This window comes from Sarcophilus harrisii, chromosome 2 (genome assembly GCF_902635505.1).
Source record: "Sarcophilus harrisii chromosome 2, mSarHar1.11, whole genome shotgun sequence".
Lineage (NCBI taxonomy): Eukaryota > Metazoa > Chordata > Mammalia > Dasyuromorphia > Dasyuridae > Sarcophilus > Sarcophilus harrisii.
In genome coordinates, this window is record NC_045427.1 from 251,037,028 (window position 1) to 251,052,335 (window position 15,308).

A 15,308-nucleotide genomic window follows, 5' to 3' on the forward strand; every position below is an offset into this window, starting at 1 on the left:
GCCTGATGAAAATAAGACAATGAAAGGTAATAAATGAAGAATATTTATTAAAGCCACAATAGCTCAGCTTATTCATTTAGAGTGCCAGAAATGAACATATTGGACAAATGTCTATACTACTTCTGAATTCATATGGCAGCTCCTAAAGGACCAATGTAAGTTTTGACTATCTCTCTATCAATACCCTCCTCATACAAATATATACATGCATCCCATGTACATTAAAAATGCTTTCTATGGTATTATTTTTGCAACAATATAAATTTTATGTCATCTATATTGTCTTAAATCTTTTCAAAGCTATTATTTTTATTTTGTTATTTTTTCTTTTTAATCCCAGCTATGATCAAATTGTAACTTTATTTGTTATATTTATGCCATTGAACTTTTAATTTTAAAATGAAATCTTTCCAAGCTAATTCAGGTAACAGGATTTACAATCTAATAAAACACCTGTTCAGCTTTACTTCTTTTTCAACTTCAGATTTGAAAATCACAGTACTTGCATATTACTATCAAAAGGGGTCTTTGAGCTTTTAGTTGTTACTCCTGTAAAAAGTATTTGAGTACAAACAAGGAAAATTTCTGGCATTAAATATGTTCACTTAAGAACTTATTTTTAATAAGTGAATAGTTATTAAATAAGAACTTAAATAAGAACTAGGCAGCAATCTAGGCAGCTACCTTTCCCATCCCTGATTTCAGCTCTGATAATGTTCAAATTTATTCTCTCATTTTACTTATATTTGGAATGGGTAGTTAGCAAATGTTGCTTAAACTTAAATAAGTTTAGTTTTTTTTCCTTGACCCATATGAAATATCAGATAATGCTATTGAGAGATTCATTCATATCCATAAGACAGAGTTTCAGTGATAGTTTTTGATGATGATGTTTATAATCATAGCATCTCATATTTCATATTTCTAATCACTTTAAAGACTTGAACCATGTCATAATCTTCAGAGTAGATTAAGAGGTAAAAGAAATCCTAGGGGTATCTAGTATTAATCCCTCATTTTATATATGAGAAAGCTGAAGACTGAGATGTGAAACAATCTGCAGAGTCATACATCTACTAGGTACACTCAGACTCAAGTCATCTGTTTCTGAATCCAGTACTTTTACTACCACATTATCCAATGAAATTGTGTGTATGATAAATGATAAAGGAAATCCTAATTATCATTAGTTCTATGAGTGATGTTTCACTTTATTCAATGGTTGTAACAGCAGCTGATCCCCATAGAAGCTACAGATATACAAATGATCATTCAAATAGCTTATATTAATTAGCCAAATAAGGCAGTTCTATTATCTTACTAATTTTAAGTAGCAAATAGTCTTGTTGATTAAATCTAGTGTGCTGAATTAAACATTCATGATAGAAAAGGGTATGGTAAATTTCAGTGGTCACCCAAGGAACCATACCAATGGTCATCAGCTCAAAAATGGAGTCCATATAAATGAAGTTCATTATTCAAGCTCGTTTTGTAAGATGATTGAGCCTTTTTTATGAATGATCAATAAATAACAGTGTCAACCCAATATCAAGGCAAAAAGGTAGAACTGCTCTTTTTCATACAGGCATTTTTATAGTACTTAGAAATGCTTTATATATGTTCTTTCCTGGTTAAATATTGTTGTAGACAGGGAAGACACATGACTGAAATTTTTTTAGTACTCGATCATCCAAGGAGAATTTATTAAAACAATTGCATGTGCTTTCCTTGTGAATTGTTCATATGAGTGGGAATAATGATGATTTCATAGGCTGATTCTCCTAGAATTCAAAGGAAGTATATGGAGGTTTTGATTATGCCCAAATTCAAACAAACTGAGTCACAAGGTATTTAAGGAACCTCTCCAGAGTCACAGAGCTAAACAGCAAGAGAAGTTGGGGTTAATTCAGGATTTCTGACTTCTAATGCTGGACTCCATCAGTATTTCCTTGACTTTTCCTTCTACACGATAGAATAAAATGCTCTTAGAAGTTCTTTCTCATCTTAATCACTCTGTCATACATCTAACTTCCTTTATTATGAATAAATAATTTGTTAAAAACTATGTATAATGCATTCCTCTAAGTTCTAGGTATACAAAGACAGAAGCAACACCAATCCTCTTTTCAAAGTTCTTTATGATCTAATAATGCTTTGGGTAGCGAATGGTTAATGAAGGCAGGCAGATATTTATAATGCCAATGGAGGATGAGCTAAGTGTAAAAAAGAGGATCAAAGTGATAAAAAGAAATCTGAGGGAGAAGTAATCACTTTCATTTTTAGCACTCTGGGAAGACTTAATGGTAGAGATGGTATCTAAATTGTATATCATTTGTGTCTAGTACTTTTGGAATGTTGAAAAGAGATGGAAGTAATCATTCAAAAATATTAAATACATAGCTTGAGGAACTCATTTACTCGAAAAACAAAAATAGATTTTAAAATTTAGTAAGTTGTTCTGAGTAACTGAATTTCTTCATCTATATAACAGAGTTTATTCATTTTAAAAGACTTTAGAATGTTGTAACTGTAATAAAGTGTTCAAAAGAAAAAAAATGATTTGATTTTATTATGCTTGGTTCCAGAAGGAATAACAATAGGTGAATTTTGTGACAGAAAGCCAAATTTTGTTTCACTGAAAAAAATGTTCTTAATATTGGAAAATATTTAAAAAAATCAGCTGACTTCCTTGAGAGATTTTGGATTCTCTTCCACTAAAATTCTTTAAGCAGAAATTAGATGACCATTTTTCAATGATGTTATTGGAAAGTCATTTATGGATGGAATGGACTTGACTGTGGTAGCACTTTCTAGATCTGAGCTTCTGTGATTCTATGACTCTGACATGCCCATAATTATATGGTTGGTAAATGATATATAGATTTCAAATATGGTTCTTATATCTCAGTAAATGAGTAACTTCAAGCTATCCCTGATTTAGCATTTTTGATAATTTAGATAGAGACTTTTAAAACTTGTGATTATATAAATATGAGCATAAGTATATAAATTGCAGCTAAATCAGTGATGTGAATAAAAGAAGTATTAGTCTATTTCTTAGCATATCCATAATGTGCCAGGATATTCCTTTGAAGAACAATGGAATGCATATGTACTTCTTCTGAAAGAATATGAAGTGTGTGTATGTGTATGTATCTATGTGTATGTGTAGGAGGTACTGAACAAGGTATTAAAGGAGATATAAGTTGTCATATCAGCCAATGGGATTTGTCTTTTGATTTTATCTCACATTTTCATTTCTGTTGTTAATTATATGATATTCTCATATCTTTTTTTTTTCCAATTTCTCCACAGAAAACTTCTAGTCCAATCTTGAAATTTGAGACTATGGATCAAGCAAATTTTTCAGGAGTAGCTGAATTTATGTTGTTGGGACTTTCTGGGACCTCAGAGTTCCAACTTTTCTACTTTCTGTTTTTTACTGTGTTTTATATGGCTATTTTGTTGGGTAATTTTCTCATTGTGCTCACAGTCATCTCTGAACCTGCCCTGCACACTCCCATGTACTTTCTGCTTAGCAACCTCTCCTTCATTGATGTGTGCCTATCCACTTTTGCAACACCTAAGATGATTGCAGACTTCCTTTTGGAACACAAGAGCATCTCTTTTGATGGCTGCATGGCCCAGATATTCTTTCTACATGTTTTTGCTGGTGGTGAGATGGTGCTCCTTGTAGCTATGGCATATGACAGATATGTGGCTATTTGCAAACCCCTACACTATGCAACCATTATGAGTTTGCAGAAGTGTACAGGCTTAGTTGTGGCTTCATGGGTCATTGGAATCCTGCACTCTTTGAGCCAGTTGACCTTCACTGTGAACCTACCATTCTGTGGCCCCAATGAAGTAGATAGCTTTTTCTGTGACCTTCCCCTGGTAATCAAACTTGCCTGTGTAGATACATATGTTCTAGAGATAATGATGCTTTCTGACAGTGGACTGATGGCCATGACTTCTTTTATACTGTTACTAATTTCTTATACTGTCATCTTAGTTACTGTTCGACGACACTCATCAGCTGGCATAGCAAAGGCACGTGCCACCTTGACAGCTCATATTACTGTTGTAACATTATTCTTTGGACCCTGCATCTTTATCTATGCCTGGCCATTCAGTAATTTTTCAGTGGATAAAATCCTCTCTGTATTTTACACCGTTTTCACCCCTCTCTTAAACCCCATCATCTATACCTTGAGAAACAAAGAAATGAAATCAGCCATGCAGAAACTGAGAGGCCAGTTCATGAACGTCAGACAGCTTTTACAATTGTCCTAGGCAATGAGGGTCTCTTATAATTAGAACTCAATGTGGATGGCATTCCTTCTTTGACATATATTACTTCTGCACCATGAGACTAAGCATCTTCTAATGAAATCCTGAAGAACAGAGTTAAAGAAAAGCCAAATAGGAAAATCAGCTGCTCATCTTTTATTATTGCCTACACATGTCCCTTAATATTTATACCTAAAGACTAGCTATCAGCATCTATTTTGAGAATAAAAGCATTTATTACAGCTACATTGTGACAGACAGATAGATTTAGACACAGACTCAGAGAGAGACACACAGAGAGATAACTGATACATAATAGATGATTAATAGATATGGAAAATTATATATGATAGATAATAGATTATTAATAGATTTATAAGCTATAGATGTACACATATGTATACATACAAAAAGAGAAAAAAAGAGAGAGAAAGGAGGGAGAGAGGGAGAGAGAGTAGTTTGAGTGGTAAGGGAATTTTATTTTAACTATTTATACTTAATATTATTTGAAAATATTTTGGTCTGATATTAAAAATGTTCCTTGTAATATGACCTAGTACAAAGAGGACTAGCTTTGAAGCCAGAAAATCAAGAAATATTTATTAAGTTCTTGTTATATGCAGGGCATTCAGCTAAATTCTGAGGAGACATATATGAACCACCAAAAAGGCAGCTCTTGACCTTAGAGAGTTTATAGGCTAATGAAGGAAGCAACATGTAACTGAAAAGTTGAAATAGAGGCAAAGAGATAGGAACAGGGAAATACTTGCCCTGGAGCAAGGTGGCAAAGCCTAGAGAGAGTCAAAAATAGAGCCAGGAGAGGAAAAATAAAGGACAAGGTCTTCTTTCAAACAGAGGTTCTGGAATACTTTCACTGGGATTGCAATGGAAAAGAAATGTTACAGTGTAAAGAGTTCAAGGTGGCTGGAGAACTTCCATTGGGAGAATTCAGCTTAGTCATGGTGTTGAAATACTAAGAAACAGAAGTAGTGTCAGAAAATCCTGGTTCAAACTCTGCCTCTAAGACTTTATTTGTATGACCATAGGCAACTCACTTGACCTTTCAAGTGATTCTCTAAGATCATAAGTTACAGATTATTTATTCATCTGATAGGAGATTCCACATCAGGAGTTTTCTCCTAATGAAATCATAACTCCAGAAAAAATAGCAAAAATATTAACTGGAGTTACATAGGAACTCTTCATTTTAATGAATTCTTTCATCATAGACAGAAAAATGATAAATGTTAGCTCTATTTTTATGAATTATCAAAATTCTGAGTAACCAGAATCTGAATGACTGACTTTTCACTGTTGTTACTACCCTCCCTCTCAAATCAAAACTGTATTCATATTTTGTATATATTCTACATATTTGTATACACTGACTCTTTTGTTAGAATGTAAGCTCCTTGAGAGCAAAGATTATTTCACTTTTGTTTTTCCAGTATAATACCTGACATATATTGCATGCTTAATAAATGCTCGTTGATTAATTTATTGATACTTTTTAATATATCTATTCTACATGGAAAAATGCATTTGAAATATAAAGGAATAAATATTTGTATCCATTCTGGAAGTGAAGGATTTGCCTTTAATTTAAAAGAATGTAGGAAAAAAAAGCCTCTTGAATATGAGTCTTTAAGGTAGACTAGTTAAAAGAAGAACAAGTCTTTATTAGTGATTGTTGTAATTTGGGAGTGAGTCTTCCCAAAAGTTTCTTGAATTGTGAGGTTCCATTGATTCTTCTTATTTACTTGGAATATCTGAAGGTTATAGAATGCAGTAGTATTTCGTCATGTGCTAAGTGGGGCAAAACATTCCATATTCCACTAGTCTTCTGCTCCTTAAAAAGGTTATCAATTACAAGAATCTCCTTTGGCTGGGATACTGATATATTGTTGGTGTAATTGTGAATACATACAGCCATTCTGGAGAGCAATTTGGAACTATGCTCAAAAAGTTATCAAACTGTGCATACCCTTTGATCCATCAGGGTTACTACCTGGCTTATATCCCAAAAAGATCTTAAAAAAGGGAAAGGGACCTGTATTTGCGAGAATGCTTGTGGCAGCCCTCTTTGTAGTGGCCAGAAACTGGAAACTGAGTGGATGCCCATCAATTGGAGAATGGCTGAATAAATTGTGGTATATGAATATTATGGAATATTATTGTTCTGTAAGAAATGACCAGCAGGAAGATTTCAGAAAGGCCTGGAGAGACTTACATGAACTGATGCTGAGTGAAATGAGCAGGACCAGGAGATCATTATATCCTTCAACAACAATACTATATGATGATCAATTTTGATGGACGTGGCCCTCTTCAACAAGGAGATGAACCAAATCAGTTCCAATAGAGTAGTAATGAATTGAACCAGCTACACCCAGCAAAAGAACTCAGGGAAATGAGTGTGAACCACTACATAAAATTCCCAATTTTGTCTGCCTGCATTTTTTATTTCCTTTACAGGTTAATTGTACACTATTTCGAAGTCTGATTCTTTTTGTACAGCAAAATAACTGTATGGAGATGTATATATAGTATTTAACATATACTTTAACATATTTAACATGTATTGGTCAACCTGCCTTCTGGGGGAGGTGGGGGGGGGAAGGGAAAAATTGGAACAAAAGGTTTTGTAATTGTCAATGCTGAAAAATTATCCATGCATATATCTTGTAAATAAAAAGCTATAATAAAAAAAATTTTTTAAATTAAAAAGAAAGAATTTCCTTTGTTACATTTCCCCCCTACAACAGTAACTGAAATTACATAGAACCCACATATCATACATCATGTCCTGACAAAGGGAGAGATGAATCTCCCTTTCCCTCCTATTGTCTTTACAATCCCTGTTAATAACCAACTCCTGTTTAAGAGGTTGCCCATTCACACCTTTGGGAAAATCTAGTTAAAGGTTTTAATAATCCCCATTGAACGATAGACTATTGTTGTCTGTTTACAGGTCACTCATGAAATGTTGACAGTCTTCCAATTTCACTACAAAAGTAGGAGTTTATAAAGAATCATATTTTAAAGTAAATAAACCCATGCTAGAAAATGAGAAGAATTTAGTATCTCAGACTTCAGAAAGAACTTCTCTGACATGCTATACAACTGGTAGGTGAGAAAACAAGACTGCAACGAATTGCATTAATAATAGATTCTGACCAAAGTCTTATTTTGTTTATTACTAAATGCTTTCTGAGAGGACATCAGGTTTCACATGGGAGTAAGTAAGTACTGAGAGACACAGGAGGGGGACTGGATAAAAACTGGAATTTTTGCTTTTTTAGCATGTAACATGATTTTTAAAGAAAGTGTGCAAAAAGTCTATAATTCTTCACTGAGGTCAATGATGAACTGTTGTAGTTATAAATAGAATGAGAAAAATTTTCATTTTCTCTTTCTCTTCTCTCTCTCTTTCTCTTCCTCCCTCCTTCCCTCTTTCTCTCTCTCTTTCTGTCCCTCTCTGTCTCTGTCTCTGTCTCTGTCTCTTTTTCTTCCCTTTTTTTTTTCTCTTTACTGAGCTAGTAAATGAATCCGTCACCTTATTGGCTTGAATGCTTTTTTTTTTTTTTTTTACTAATGCAAATTAATTCTCCTCTTTACTCTTCTCCCCCTCCCCACACATATACATTCATACACACATATACCTTCTTATCCTGTTTAATTCTTGTTCATGCTTTCCCATACATTCTCCAAAGAGAATTCATCCTATGAACTAAAGATTAAATTGAAAATCAGAAGAAATTACTACTATGATTATTTTTTACTTTGAAAAGGTATGTGTCTCTATTAAATATTCTAAAGTATTGCCCAAAGAAATCATGTGCTATATATATGAGATTTGTTTGTTTCTTTATGTTTAATCACTAACTTATTTATTCTTTTTGATATTCTCTAGTTACATCTGCATAATATACAAAAATCAGGCTAAAAAGGAAAATATTAATCAATGTGTTTCATGCATATGTGTGTATGTATAAGGGTATGTATATATGTATATACATATGTATATATGTATATAAATGAAACCATTTGCTTGATTTATTTTTTCCTCTAAATTGATGAATTTGTTGAATTCTTAATAATTTGAATATTTTCTTCTGAACTAATGAATTTCTTTGATACCCTGTAGAAATAGCCTTTATGCAAGGGGATCTGTGATTCAGAAAGGTCAAATGATTTCTAATTTCCTTTCCTATTTTCATTGTTGAAAGTTAATTAAATTAGTAATCAAAAATGGAGAAGTTTTTTTATACTACTTTCTAATATCTTATATATTTTACCTTCACCTATATTTTCCCTCATAGAAGAGAAAAAAGTTAACAAGATGCCCTTGCCAGGCAGTGTATGTAACATCCTACTCTAATGATCCTTCCCATCCTTTGACTGAGAAGAGGGAGGAATATTTTGTAATCTCACTTCTGGAAGTACAATTAATCACTATAGATAATGTCATTGCCTCTCCTCCCATTTTTGGTGTTAATTTCATTTATAAAATGGTAGCATTTTTGTATATTGCTCTTCTGATTCTCTTTATTGTCCAGTCTAGAAGTTAATTTATAACTGATTGAATTCATAAAAATCCTCCCATGTTTCTCTAAATTCTTGATATTCGTCACTAAATTTTCTGTTCAGTTATATATTTTTGGAAATATGTGACAATAACTTTGGGAAGCCATTTCATAACTTTAAACTTTAGTTTCCTCATCTGCAAAAAAAAATGCAAAGGATGAATTGACTTTCTTCTAGCTCTAAAAGCTTTTTTTTTTTCTCCTTTAAATTGTAGCAAATTTAATTTCATTTAGATCTTTCTCCATTGAATAGTCAAATCTATAATGTGGCTTTAGAATTATATTTGGAAAAATGAACAATTATTGAATTTAGGATAAAGCATGCACGTGTGTGTGTGTGTGTGTGTGTGTGTGTGTGTGTGTGTTTATGTAGGTATATGTGTCTTTACAAGGTAGATAGAGAGATCTGGCACCCACACATAAGATTCATTCAAATAAGTTAAAAATTCAGTTCAATAGCTTTAAAAAAATTATTGTACTTTATCACTTGGACAAAACCAGCATTTGGTTGTAAACTTAGTGCCAGATATTATCATTGTACAAACATAGACTGAAATGTCTGAGGTGGGCAAGAATCTCAGCATAAGAGAAGGGAAAAATCATAATCTAGAGCCCACTTAGGGTTGTGTCTAAACGTGCAAATAATAACTTAGATAAACATTATATCCTTCTTTTTGGTTTGCACCGAACTTTATGAACATGATCTCTTTTTATCCTACTAACAATTTTGGGAAGTAGGTGCTATGATTATTCTCACTTTATAGCTGAAGAAACTGATTAAACAGAAATTACATGACTTGACTGTGATTACAAAACTAGTGAGTGTCTAATGTTGTATTTGAGCTGAGGTCAAATAGAGCAGAAGTGCTCTATTCATTGCATTACCCAGTAGTGAAAGAAATAGCTGAGTGCTTATTTGGAATGTCAGTATAATCACTGGACACCAGGAGGCTTAATTTGGCAAAAAAGAATCACATGGACAGTCAATGCAAACAAATTAGTTGGCTCATGATATAGTTGTCTGCTGTTTGTACTCAACTGCCATAAAGTTCTTCCAAAACTGGGCTCTACTCTAGTTAACTTTCTCAGTGTGTAGTCCAAAAAGCTTTATTTGAATAATGGAGAACAGTTTCAAAAAGATGACATTGTTACCTTTTGTCTAATGGAAAAAGAAAGATTAGTTGCCTCACTGAATTTTTTAATTAAGGAAAGAAAGAAGGAATGAAGGAAGGAAACGAGGAAGAAAAAAAAAAGGAAGGAAAAGTAAGAAAGGAAAAGGAAAGAAGGAAGAAAAGAAGAAAAACATTCATATAGCTCCAGAATACCTGAGCAAATAAACGGAAATCAAGCAAAATAATGAGATTTGAAGGTCTAAAAGGAAATATTTATCCTAGTTTCTTAGCTATAGAATTCAGAAATTTATGAGGTACACACACATACATAAACATTAATAATATTATTATGATGATGTAATGAACAAGGGCTTATTAAGCATTTACTATATATCAAGCACTAAAATAAAAGGAAGAACAAAGTTAATCCCTATTCTTGTGGGCAGCTAGATGTCAAAAGGAGAGAGCACTGGGACTGAGATCAAATCTAGACTGAGGCACTTATTATCTGTATGGTCTTAGGAGAATCATCTAACCTCTCTCTGCTTCAATTTATTTAATTGTAGAATGCAGATAACAATAGCAGTCATCTCCCAGGTTCTGAAAATCAAATGAGATAATACTTGTAAGAGCACAGTGCTTGGCACATAATAGGCACTTAAATAATGTTTGTTTACGTCCCAAAGGAGAATGATGTTCTAATGTGGAAAGATTGACATTAATAGTCATAATATTGTTGAACAGAATTATTCTCTTATTTCATCTCAGAGTATAAACATACACCATCTAAAGTTTAATAAAGGAGATCCTCTACTGCCTTCTTTTATACAAGGGGGTTGCTTTTATTGTTATTGAGTTGCTTCCAGCATGTCTGACTGTTCATGACCTCATCGGGGGTTTTCTTGCTAGGCACTAAAGTGAGTTGCCATTTCTTTCTCCAGCTCATTTTACAAATGAGGAAACTGAGCCAAACAGGATAAAGTGACTTGCACACAGTCATACAGGTAGTAGGTGAATTCAGGAAGATGCCCTCTCTCATTGTGCTCTCACTGTACCACCTAGCTTTCCTCTAAGGTGTGTGTGTGTGTGGGGAGTTAATGTGGGTGAGGGTTGCTTCAATTGACAGAGGGATTTTCTTTTTTTATTTTCAAAAGTTCACTGGAACTGGAGTCAGGTAGCCTGAGTTCAAATTCTGATTCTGTTATTGATGACATGTGACTTTGTTTAAGTAATTTCATCTCTCTGTGATTCATTTTCCTCATCAGTAATATGATGTTGAAACAAATTGGCTGCCAAGGGCTTTTCAAGTTCTTTATTCAATGATTTTATGATCCTGTCTCCCCTATTCTTTGTGTATGATTAATCTGCCTCATTCTCTTATACTGACATCAGAAGGGTGGTATAATGTTGGAATGGAAGAATTTGGTGTATTTGTAGTGTTTTGTTTTATTCTGTGGGACATAAATAGAGAAATAAATGCTTGCAAGACTGAGATGCTGAGTTGAAAGGTGCTCACTTCTGTTACTTTTCACTATTCTAATACCTAATAATAATAGCATTTATTTGTATTATTTATAAAGTACGCACAGTAACATTTGATTTTCACATTAATTCTGTGAAGCTAAATAATGGATTATATTTAATGGCTAGCACTGATATATTAGTGCTAACTAGCTAGCACTATCTTTTGGGGAGATATGTGGAGATTTCTTCAGGACTGGAACATGACTGAATCCTTCCAACTAGAGGAAGCTATGCTTTGGATTTGGAGCCTTTACATGTGTCTATACTATGTGGAACTGAGATAAATGAAAAGATAACTGATCCCACAAATAGCATGTTGGTGGGAGCAAGTATGAAAGTGGGATGGGAAAATGACTATATTTCATGATTAAAACTGACTTGTTCTTTAGAATTGGCAGATTGAATAAAGCTTTTTTACTTAAGATTCATAGACTTGCTTTTTCAAAATACTTAAAAATTTTTAAAAGGCTATTTCACTATAATTGACTTCTTTAATAATCCAATATATTTTTAATGCAATCAAAAACATTGTCACAAACAGTTGGATGCAACTGAAAAAAAAAAGTCTGATAAAATCAGACTACCAAAGATCCATGATATAAAAAAGATTAAAGACTCCTACATCCCATCCCCTAAATCTTGTAAATAAGACATTGAGACCCCAAAAGATTAAGTAACTTTCCCAAAATCAACTGCAGGAGAAAGCATTAGAATGAGAATTTGGATGCACATCCTCACTCTTGAGCTACCTTTTTTAGACTTGTTTTCATTTCTCTCCTCCCTTTCCTTCTCCTCCCTTTTCCCCTCTTTCTCCCACTCTCTGTCTCCCCATCTCTCTTTGTGTGTATCTCTTTTCCCTCCAGTCTCCCACTCTCTGTCTCTCTTTGTCTCCCTCTCTCTCTGTCTCTCTTTCTCCCTCCCACCCTCTTCCTCTGTCTCCTGTCTCCCCCCTCTCTTTTTCTCCTCTTTCTCTCCTCTCTCTGTCTCCTCCTCTCCCCTCCCCTTCTTTCCCCCCTTTCCCCTCTTCTCCTCTCTTTTTCCTTCATCTCCTCTTCTCTCCCCTCTCCTCTTCTCTTCTTTCCTTCTCTCTCTCTCTCTCTCTCTCTCTCTCTCTCTCTTCTCTCTCTTTCTTTCCTTCTTCCCTCCTTCCCTTCTTCACTTCCTTCTTCCTTCCTTCCCTCCTCACTCTTTCATCTCCTTCTCTCCATCTCTTTTTCTCCCTCTCCTTTTCCCTCTTCATATCTATTTCCCTCCTTCCTGCTTCTCCATAAACATAACTGACAAGAAGGCCAAATAGAATAGACCTATCCATACATCTTCCTGCTGATGTTGTATAGATCTGACTGTCAGCACATGATAGGCATCAGATCTGCACACTTTAGTCATTTAAATGGAAAAAAAGGTGTCATGCCATCCCTTTCTATTCTGTGGCCCACTTTTTGAAAACCTTGGAAGACTTCATTATTTGGGTGATTGTTGTAAATGTCTGGTTTGGATGACTAACACAGAATTACTAAATGTGGTTTTTATCCCTAGAATTACATTAGAGAAGTACAAAATGTACTATCATGCATATGGAGTATGGATATGGAAATCACCAGAGGACATTTCCAAATAGTGCCTACTCTAAAGTAATTGTACTGTAAGTATATGTGAGAAGATGATATAAAATAAAAGTTAAAATATAGGGTGGTTCTTCATAGAATTCCCAATCCCTCTATTTTTGTCTGCCTGCATTTTTGATTTCCTTCACAGGCTAATTGTATACTATTTCAAAGTCTGACTTTTTATACAGCAAAATAACTGTTTGGACATGTATACATATATTATATTTAACTTATACTTTAACGTATTTAACATGTATTGGTCAACCTGCCATCTGGGGGAAGGGGTGGGGGGAAGGAGGGAAAAAATTGGAATAAAAGGATTTGCAACTATCAATGCTGAAAAATTACCTATGCATATATTTTTTAAATAAAAAACTATAATAATAATAATAATAAAGGGAATCTATTTTAAAAAATAATGTTTTTTATAACAATAAAGGAACTTCTTGTGACTACAAAAAAAATATAGAGTGGTAAAGATTATGGAGGATTCCAAACTTTAGAAAAAAAATTAGAAAGCTAGTGAAGGTTTTTGTGTAGAAAATGCAAACTTCACTCAAGAAGAACGTAAACTCCTTGAAATTAGGGGTTTCTTTGTTGTTTTCCACTAGTGTTTGTGTGTGTATAAATGCATGATATGCATATATATATATGAATCTACAGATATATGTATACATATGCATGTATGTGTGTGCATGTTTACACAAATCTATAATTTTTTTGTTCAAGGGAATTTCCATTGTGAAAATTGCTTTTATTAATCCACATTATTTAAAGGTATAATATTAAAGATACTCCTTAAAAAAAAAAGTAGACGGATTTCTCCATGTTCAAACAATTAGTATGATTTAATAGTGGGACTTGAACATTAATCTTCCTGGTTCTAAAATCAATACTATACCCTGCAGAGGCAGGAGATATTGTATTATATGTAATAGGCATCTAATAAATGTTTCATAAAATGAATTAAATTATTCTAATTAGTGATAAATATATCTGTGCATAATTAGTATTAATCTTAAAACTGCATGAAGATATTGGAGGGAAGAGAGAATGAGAGCAATATATTGTTTTCATTCATTTTGATTCCCTCTTATTCCTCCTCTCTTAAAGTTATCTCTAAGCAGCTCTGGTACCTGTGTCCATGGATGGAGCTAATTCTTCTGTTGTGTCTGAATTTGTGCTTCTGGGGCTCTCCAGTTCTCGAGAACTTCAGCTTTTCTTTTTTGTTTTCTTCTCCTTGTTGTATGGGATGATTATCCTGGGCAATCTTCTTATCATGGTTACAGTGACCTCTGATGCTCGCCTACACTCTCCCATGTACTTCCTGCTGGGAAATCTGTCCTTTATTGATATCTGTCAGTCCTCTTTTGCTACCCCAAAGATGATTGCAGACTTTCTGAATGAACACAAGACTATTTCCTTCAATGGCTGTATAGCCCAGATTTTCTTTATTCATCTCTTCACTGGTGGTGAGATGGTGCTGCTGGTCTCCATGGCCTATGATAGATATGTGGCCATCTGTAAACCTCTACATTATGTGACCATCATGAACCAGCAGGTGTGTATTATCTTAGTATTAGCCTCCTGGGCTGTTGGGTTTGTGCACACCATAAGCCAATTGTCATTTACTGTGAATTTGCCTTTTTGTGGACCTAATGTGGTAGACAGCTTTTTCTGTGACCTTCCCAGAGTGACCAAGCTTGCCTGCCTTGACTCCTATACCATAGAGATATTAATTGTGGCCAATAGTGGGATTCTTTCCTTAAGCACATTCTTCCTTTTGTCCATTTCATATGTAGTCATTCTGGTCACTGTTCGGTATAAGTCTTCTGCTGCAATGACTAAGGCTTTTTCCACATTGAGTGCTCACATAATGGTTGTGGTCTTATTCTTTGGGCCCTGTATCTTTATTTATGTGTGGCCTTTCACCACCTACCCAGTAGATAAAGTCCTTGCCATATTTTACACCATTTTCACCCCTATCTTGAACCCCTTTATTTACACATTAAGGAACAAAGACATGAAGGCTGCCATGAAAAAACTTGTGACTCAAAAACTGAAGTCCAAGAAGATTTCTGAGATATCCATCATGATGAGACCTTCTCTGTATTAAAACATACATCCTTTAAAATTAGTTCTGTTCAACCCTTACTATATTTTTCAATTATTATTACTACTTTTCA

General features: G+C 33.9%; 2 protein-coding genes across 2 annotated transcripts; both read left to right on the forward strand.

Annotated features, from left to right (window-relative positions):
* The first annotated feature begins 3,348 nt into the window (after positions 1–3,348).
* Positions 3,349–4,296, forward strand: LOC100921728 (olfactory receptor 4K15-like). Its single transcript, XM_012544220.1, has one exon. The coding sequence runs from the start codon at positions 3,349–3,351 to the stop codon at positions 4,294–4,296; it is 948 nt and encodes a 315-aa protein (XP_012399674.1).
* Positions 4,297–14,254: 9,958 nt separating this feature from the next.
* LOC100928669 (olfactory receptor 4K5-like) lies at positions 14,255–15,238 on the forward strand. The gene has a single exon (XM_031949495.1). It carries the CDS (start codon positions 14,267–14,269, stop codon positions 15,236–15,238), a length of 972 nt encoding a protein of 323 aa, XP_031805355.1. The 5' UTR covers positions 14,255–14,266.
* The last annotated feature ends 70 nt before the right edge of the window (positions 15,239–15,308 follow it).

Coding starts and splice junctions, on each gene's coding strand:
- LOC100921728 (XM_012544220.1), top strand. CDS start 3,349: ATGGATCAAGCAAATTTTTCAGGAGTAGCTGAATTTATGTTGTTGGGA.
- LOC100928669 (XM_031949495.1), top strand. CDS start 14,267: ATGGATGGAGCTAATTCTTCTGTTGTGTCTGAATTTGTGCTTCTGGGG.